Source organism: Polyergus mexicanus, unplaced genomic scaffold (assembly GCF_030449975.1).
Source record: "Polyergus mexicanus isolate NDT 795.1 unplaced genomic scaffold, iyPolMexi1.0 SCAF_7, whole genome shotgun sequence".
Taxonomy (NCBI): domain Eukaryota; kingdom Metazoa; phylum Arthropoda; class Insecta; order Hymenoptera; family Formicidae; genus Polyergus; species Polyergus mexicanus.
The window spans coordinates 2,847,219-2,855,540 of NW_027223327.1; the positions used below are offsets into that span (position 1 = coordinate 2,847,219).

The 8,322-nt window shown below is 32.6% G+C and overlaps 3 protein-coding genes across 4 annotated transcripts; 2 read left to right on the forward strand and 1 right to left on the reverse strand.

Moving 5' to 3' along the window:
• The first annotated feature begins 465 nt into the window (after positions 1 to 465).
• Positions 466 to 2,372, forward strand: Tyrrs-m (Tyrosine--tRNA ligase, mitochondrial). 2 transcript variants are annotated; one of them, XM_070298602.1, is made up of 3 exons: positions 466 to 745; positions 937 to 1,835; positions 1,904 to 2,372. In XM_070298602.1, exons 1-3 carry the CDS (start codon positions 591 to 593, stop codon positions 2,251 to 2,253), a joined length of 1,404 nt encoding a protein of 467 aa, XP_070154703.1. In that variant the 5' UTR covers positions 466 to 590; the 3' UTR covers positions 2,254 to 2,372. The 2 variants fall into 2 exon arrangements, with proteins under 2 accessions (XP_070154703.1, XP_070154704.1); XM_070298603.1 differs by having other exon boundaries at positions 672 to 741; positions 1,904 to 2,371.
• LOC138934640 (guanine nucleotide-binding protein subunit beta-like protein 1) lies at positions 1,227 to 4,114 on the reverse strand. The gene is made up of 4 exons (XM_070298604.1): positions 3,657 to 4,114; positions 3,292 to 3,470; positions 2,882 to 3,212; positions 1,227 to 2,805 (listed from the first exon to the last, which is right to left on the reverse strand). The coding sequence occupies exons 1-4, from the start codon at positions 3,798 to 3,800 to the stop codon at positions 2,500 to 2,502; spliced, it is 960 nt and encodes a 319-aa protein (XP_070154705.1). The 5' UTR covers positions 3,801 to 4,114; the 3' UTR covers positions 1,227 to 2,499.
• LOC138934638 (sorting nexin-14) lies at positions 3,728 to 8,220 on the forward strand. Its single transcript, XM_070298601.1, has 10 exons — positions 3,728 to 4,188; positions 4,282 to 4,396; positions 4,497 to 4,740; positions 4,846 to 5,229; positions 5,367 to 5,679; positions 5,760 to 5,915; positions 5,991 to 6,115; positions 6,257 to 6,315; positions 6,675 to 7,510; positions 7,581 to 8,220. Exons 1-10 carry the CDS (start codon positions 4,074 to 4,076, stop codon positions 7,991 to 7,993), a joined length of 2,760 nt encoding a protein of 919 aa, XP_070154702.1. The 5' UTR covers positions 3,728 to 4,073; the 3' UTR covers positions 7,994 to 8,220.
• The last annotated feature ends 102 nt before the right edge of the window (positions 8,221 to 8,322 follow it).

The window sequence follows — 8,322 nt, forward strand, 5'->3', positions numbered from 1 at the left end:
TTCCTGAGCATGTCTCTGTATAAATAATATTAAGGGAATATTTTCAAAAAAATTTCTATTAAACTACAAAAATTAGAAAAGATGATCGAAAGATATATATATGAATTGATAAAATATGAGATAGGTATATATAATTCTAGTTTTTGCAATCAAATATTAAAAAATTCTATATTACGATTTTATTCGTTTCACGAATTAAAATTCATCAATGTAAATAATCTTCTTCTGCATTTAGGCCGGTTCTACAATAAGTCGTATGTCGTTAGCCGTAAACAAATTGACCAACCACAGTCAATTTTTTTTTTTTTGGAATTATGGACTGTGATTGGTCAATTTCCTTACGATTAACGACATACGACTTATTGTAGAACCGGCCTTAAGGCAAAAAATACAATGCTTGATACACACGTGTGTCTTTCGTAGTTTGGAATAGCTATCGCACGTGCGTATAGTATTTGAGGTTAAGATTGATTGCTTGACAAACATTATAGTGCTATAACTTGTATATTTTCATGCAAGAAATGCAAAACAAAATCTGATTTCTTAAATTCGAAGATACTTATCGATATCCTAGCATTAAGTTCTCACAAATGTACTGTAAAATGAATGCTCGTACTTTATTAAAATTATGGTCCGCTATCAATCGCATTGATTTTGATAAAACGCGTAGATTTTACTGTAGCAAGAATATACTAAAGCTTCATGAAAGAGGCATGTTCGAAGATATATTCCCCGATACCAGTACGTAAGTATATTTTAAAATCGTAAAAAATATTTTAGTTTTATAAAATAAAAAAAGGATGCAGTTCTATATAAATTGTATAAAACAATACTAAATTATAATATAAATTTTATATAAAATTGCATTTTTTTATATCTCGTGACATTCACAAATATATTATTTATATAATTATGACACATATATCTTTTCCTCAGGAATAAAATATCAGATTTATTAAACAAGTCACGACAATGCGTCTATGCTGGCTTTGATCCAACAGCAGATAGTTTACATATTGGTAATTTACTCGTTCTAATGAATCTCTTGCACTGGCAAAGAGCGGGGCATCAAGTTATAGCCCTGGTAGGAGGAGCTACTGGTTTAATAGGCGATCCTAGTCACAGAAAGAAAGAACGGGTTGAGATGGAAAAATTTCTAATTGAGGAGAATTTAAAATCTATTACAAAGAATATAGAGACTATATTTAATAATCATCAGATTTATTTTTGGAAAAACAGGCAAAACAATCTGAAACCATTGATCATAGTAAATAATTTGGATTGGTATACGAATTTAAACGTTATCGAGTTTATCAGAAGTATTGGGAAATATTTTAGAATGGGCACAATGCTGGGCAGGTCCTCTGTCCAGTCGCGATTAAATTCTGAGACGGGGATGAGTTTCACTGAATTCACTTATCAAGTATTCCAAGCGTACGATTGGTTTCAGTTGAAGAAGAAATATAATTGTCGTTTCCAAATCGGCGGAAGTGATCAAATGGGTAATATTATGTCTGGATATGATCTGATCACGAAAACCAGAAAAACGGAGGTTTTCGGTATAACGTTACCGCTCATAACAGCCGAAGGTGGAAAAAAATTTGGGAAATCTCTTTTGAACGCAGTATGGTTGTCTTCAACAAAATCTTCGAGCTTTCAGTTATATCAGTATTTTATTAGGACTAAAGATTCTGACATTGAAAAGTTCTTAAAATTGTTTACATTTATACCATTAAATAAAATTACTGATATTGTGACTGATCATATGAAAAATCCAGAAGATAGAAGAGCACAAAAATTATTGGCAGAGCAAGTTACACTTTTAGTACATGGAGGTAAGTTTGATAAGAGAAGACTATTATGATATATTATCTATTATTATTTACTACGATTTTTCTTACAGAAGATGGATTGTTGGCTGCAAAGCGTGCATCTGCAGCATTGTATGATCAATCAATCGAATCTTTTGTGAGAATGAATGCATCGGAATTGGCAGATGTGTTTGAACATGCAACCATAGTGGATATTTTCTCCGAGCCGGGACTCACTGTATACGAACTAGCAAAGAAAGCAAAATGTTTCAAGACCGATCATGATGCGCAACGGATCATAGAGGCAGGTGGATTCTATGTAAATCATCAAAGAATCACTAATTTAAATGAGGTGGTTGTACCTGGCATCCATATATTAAGTAATAATCTATCGTTACTTAGAGTTGGCAAAAAAACGTATCATATAATCCGATGGCAATAATATTACAAAATATGCATATGTACAAATGTATAATAAATAGAATACTTTAGTATTTAAAAAAATAATGTAATAATGACCATAAAAGAATTCAGCAATCTTTTCCTTTGTATCATCGTGAAAGATACATTTATGAGAAAAGATAACTTCTTTAAAATAATTATATATATGTATATATATAATATAAAAAATTTATATTTTTTTCATATAAATATGCAATTTATATATACATATACACATTTGTAATTCCTAATTATATATGTCCCACATCGATATACAGCCATCTTTGCCAGTGGCTGCCATTAAACACTTGGTATCATATGTCTCGACTTCACATTGCGAGTAAACAATATCGTATATACTCTCTTTGTGTTCTCTTAATATCGCAAGTGGCCGCAATTTTTTCCAAGAAAACAATCTGATACATCCATCCCAGCAGCCAGCTGTGACAAACTTTTTATCTGGTCTCACAGAAAGAATAGATACTCCAGAAACATGCTCCAATAGTATTGTAGATTTGTGGGACAATGTATGATTTGGTAATATTTTAAAAATCTAAAAATTTATAAATATAATCTATCCACACTTGTGTATGATCTCTTTTTTTACGCATTACTAGTTTCTGTAATACCTCCAACTTATTTGATGCACTACCAAGGATGCCTTGCATCAAAGAAACATCGAAATCAAAGGTCATTGGATATTGCTCCACACTGAGAGAGCTGAGAATATCATTTTTCTTCATGTCCCACAACAATAATTGGCCACCTTCATAAGCGACTAAAACCAAATCGTTTATATCCAATGGTTTCATTGCCATTATTGTACCCAATTTATCATTGTAGGATAGTTTGGATGGATTTAATGTCGATTCAATATTAAACGTTTTCAGTGATAATATTCCTACCACTGAGGAATCAAGTGGGACTAATATCGCATTCTTCTCAGGCAACAATTGAGATCTATAATGCGAAGTTTTAATATCAAGTTTTAGTATCAACAAACTTTCACAATATTTAATATATCTTTTAATATACCTACCTGCAAAAACTGCAATATTTATAATCAATGCTCTTATTCAATATCCAATTGGATTCATTTGATTTATATACATCAACTATGCCGTGTCTCCGTTGAACTATTAAATCAGCCTGATTAGTTCTGTGTAAGTTAAAACAGGGACTGTCTCCATCGGATAATTGATTTTTTATCCTATTTGTCTATAATATACAGGCAAAAAAATTAATTGTAATTAATCCTTTTTTTAAATAACTGTCAACATCTTTCATTCCTTATCTATATTTATATTAAAAATATCTTTTCGTAAATGAATAAGTCATAATCATTTAAATCCAATTATTAAAACTAATGGAAAAATAGAATTCACTGAAAAGAGAAATATTTACTTTCAAATCCCAAATATGAACCGTGCCTTTTCCATCCCCAGCATAGAGATGCTCTACATCAGAATAAATCCAGAATAGCAAACTGTGTACATTTTCATTCATATTACCGCGCAATAGAAATTTAGGATCCGGAGGTGCAGGCATTTTGCAGTCTTATCTCTCGTCTTTAAAATATTAAAATATGAGAGATTATCGTATATATAATGACAAACAACGACAACGTGATAATGCACCGAATTCGCTATAATAGGTTATTCTGGATCATTGTTTTGATCAGGAATGGGAGGGAGAGGGAACACCAAAAGAATTTTGATTCTGATTTAATTCTGTGAATTATTGTATTGAAATGCGATAAAAGATCGATTCTTAATAATAATTATAATATAACAGTAATCGAAACTGTCATTCAATCCACATATGAAACACTGTGGATTGAATGGCTCGAACTGTCAACAACTGTCAAATCTGATAAAAAAGGATGACGTATATATCTCCGATAATTTTCATGATGCAATAAATGCTTTAACGATGAGTGCGTATTTCGTTGAAAATAATTTTGTGTCAAATGTAAAAATACTTTATTAACGAAATTGTTTCTTCTAATATTATACATCACATTTAATAGCAAAAGAAAATATGTCATTCAACATCAAAGAGACGCAAGATTTATACTTTTTTAATGTCGCAATATTGGCGATCATTATTTTACTTATCGCATTTATTATAATTGTCTTTAACAGGTAAATATCACTTATATTTTATTCAATAATATATGTTATGAGTTACATATATGAGAGAAGAGAGAGAAATCACTTTCTAATTAATCTAATTTTTTCATAGCATTTTATGGGTGTTTATTGTGGCCAGTATTTATGCGATTAGTAGTTTTTATGCTGTTCGATTAGTACAGTGCATTGATAATTTATTAGTGAGATTTAATATTACAAATGACAAATTTATTGCAAAATTTGAAATCAAGGATTCATGCAGTGTTTGTAGTAATAACATCTGCAAAAGACACAAATTATTGCCACATTCGACAAAGATTAAAGTACCGAAGGATTTTGATCATACGTTAGAACAGGTAATTACAATCATTAATAAAAAAATCATTATATTTTGCAATTTACATATTGCATACTTTACTTATATATATTGCTAATATGTACAAAAACCTATTAATTTCTAGCTTTTAGAAGAAGTATTACAAATTTATGTCTGCACATGGTATTCTGAATTTTCGACGAATGAAGCTTTTATACAACAATTACGTTTAGCTATAACGACAGCGGCGAAAAATATCGCTATTCGATTATTACGTGCGGACACAGCGAACATCATGTTCACCGATCTGATTCCCTTGGCTATACAACATGCTCAAGATTGGAACGCCCTTCTCAAAAAGTCAAGATTGGATGTTAAGATGCCCCAAGATTATGTCGAGAGTTATCTGAGTTCTAAGATCCATCCAGCTGCTTATTCAAGAGAAGCTGAATTAAATTATTTGCGAGGATTAAGCACTGCATTGCTGCCACATTTGTTACCTGCCATACATGTCTCAACAAATAACAAAGTATCATGAGTTATTTTGAGATTTATTTTTACACATGATTTATTTAAGTTTATATTTAGAGAGAAAGAGAGAGAAGAGAGAGGTGACAACTGATTATAATACTTTATACGTTTCGTTCAGTTTATATATATTTCTAGGTGATACTTCGGGAAATTTTGGCCAATTGGGTGTTACTACCAGCTATTGATGCACTTGCAGATCCAGAAAATATAAATATGTTGGTGACATTGTCCACTCACCGTGATACCTCTTTATCTAGTACAGTGAAGACTATTAATGTACCAATGCTGCAATCTTGGATGACGGCAATGCATTCACATACCATCATACACAATTGTTTCAAACCATCTCTGAATGAAGTCTTGAATGATCCTCAATTGTTATATATGTTTATGCAGCACATCAAAGAATCCGGACCCATGAATCTTCTTCAGTTTTGTTTAGATATTGGTATGTACAATTCTTTTGATGTATTATGTTACAAATTTTACAGATAACTTTTATAATTTATATCATTTACTGTTCTTTAGATGATCTCAGTAAACGTATGTTAAATCCAGAAATGTCATCTAGCGCTGAAAAAAGCTTATACATAGATGTTCGAAATTTGTACACAGTATATTTTGATCCTGACGGCCCAGAATATCTGTATTTGCCATTACATATATCGAAAGGCATACGAGAAAGTGCGTAATTCGTTTGACTGTTAATAATTTCGTTTTGAATATTACATGGATACATATATGCGTTTATTTTTCTAGTATTGGAAGGTGGACCAGAAAAAATCCAAGAACTACGAACGTCACGATCTTTCTATGAAGCTCATCAAGAAGCACACGCGCTCTTAGAAAATACTTGTCTGCCATCGTTCCATCATAGCTATCAGGTAAATACATATTTCGCGATTTATTCTCATCTACTTCCCATATTATTGTTAGCTGGTCTCTTGAATATTTAATCTTCAATATTTAGGAAATTAATGTTTAATGTATAAATTTTTGCATTTAAAAAACACTTCGTGTTTTAGTTATATAAACTTCTGTGTGGTCATTTAGTAGCCGAACAAGCAAAAGTCACTGCAGCCAAGTAAGTATATATGTTCCTAAGTAGACATATATATTTTTAATCAAGTTTGAATCCTTCAAAAATATCATTTTTTGATTTTAATGTCACACTGTGTCATCTGGTTTATAATTCATACATATTTGACGATAATGTACTGTTTGTAACTATATAGTTATTATATATTATAATTTATAGTGAAAATAATAGAAAATGAAACCATAATTTTCTAATGATATTTTCCTGAAAACACAAATGAAAATAAGATAATCACATTCTAAAATTGTTGAACATAGTTTACGTGCATTAGCTTTCACAATAAAATTTTTAAATTTATAGTGAATCATATAAGCACATGCATATATTTATTCATTTGTAATTAGTGCAAACGGAGGAGCATCTATCTCTGCGCGGTCCAGCAATCAATTTGGTAGAATGGATGGTGCTTCACGATCAACAATCGACGGTACCTCGTTTTCACTGCAACATGTCTATCCTGTTGAGGAGGTAGATTGTACAGCTCGAGCGTACAGCGAGATCAAGAGTTTCGGCGATAAGCCTCATCGCGACTTAACGACGTGGCGAGTCACCATCCCGCACATGGACGGCGGCGGTACACAACCAGTGTATATGATCGCCGTTCATAGCGTGGCGGAGGCCAAGTCGTGGACGGTCTTGCGTCAGGATCAAGATTTCTACACGCTGCGGACGCGACTTGCCGAATTCCACGGTGACAAGGAGCTAAACGACTCTCCGTTATCGACGCGCAAGAATCCTCATTTGCCCTTTGCGGCAAACCGTCAACGTTACGAGGAGTTTCTGCAGAGACTGCTGTCTAAGCCGATGTTGAGGAGCAGTGAGCTCCTCTATACCTTCCTCACGACGCCGAATCTAAAGCCGTACTTTACCAACTATAGCACACCCGACATCGGTATCCTCTATCAGAGCATGACCTACAAACTGCGAAAAGAAAAGGGGCAACACCTCGACAAGTTTATGAGTACTTTTCTGGCGTCCACGAATACAAAGTACGAGCATATGGATATGGGTGTTGAACCGTTGAGCGAGCACAGTCTCGACGAGGCAGAAAGCAAGGGTAGAAATCTATTGAACGGAGTATTCGGCAATAACTTGAATCTACCTGTCACCTTGCAAAATGTTCCATGCAACTTACCACGTGATCATGTAAAAGGGGCAAGTCTATGCATCGTGGAAACTGGTAAGTTTAAATACTTTTTATGTCTGCGTGCTAAAAACAGATAACTTCAATGATGAAATTATTATTACAGTGGATGGTCTGCTAAATATACCTCCGATTATTTCGCGATTCCTCTGGATGTTTGCCTCTTTATCGCATAAAAGGATGGATCCAATTGTAAATACATTGTTCTACAACATGTTGATCAAGCTTTTGAGTGGTGGCCGTGCCTCTATCGTCGTCAAACTTCTACACGCTAAAATAATAGGCAGAAATTACATGAAGGACTTCTCCTCACAAGCAAGATGTCGAGATTATTACGAAACCGCTAAAGAAGGGCTGTACTCCTTGTTACCATGGTGGTTAGTGGCATTCTCCAAGCCTTGGAACAGTTTGATGGATTCCCTATTAGACCCTTTACAAAATGCACCGTTTAATAAACATCTGGCATACTTTCTGCTAGATCATCTCTTGGTAAATCTTTTTCCGGAATTAACAGCGTAATATCCTTTGGCAAAAACGAACAGTTATATAATTTTAATAAATATAATTCTAATAAAACAACACACACACACACACACAATATTTCTTGTGTATAAGTGTATATAGTATTAAGTAAAAATTATTCCTATTGAGGTTTATAAGATCTTTTATATCTTTGAAAAAATAAGCAAACATCTTATTTATGCAACGAAAAGAATAATAGCGTGATAATTATAATATAAATAACAATGTACATAAATAATAAAATAATAAAAATATAAATATAAATAATAAAAACCGATTTATTGCAATAATTAAATAATTTTATTAAAATAAGAACGCGTATTTTC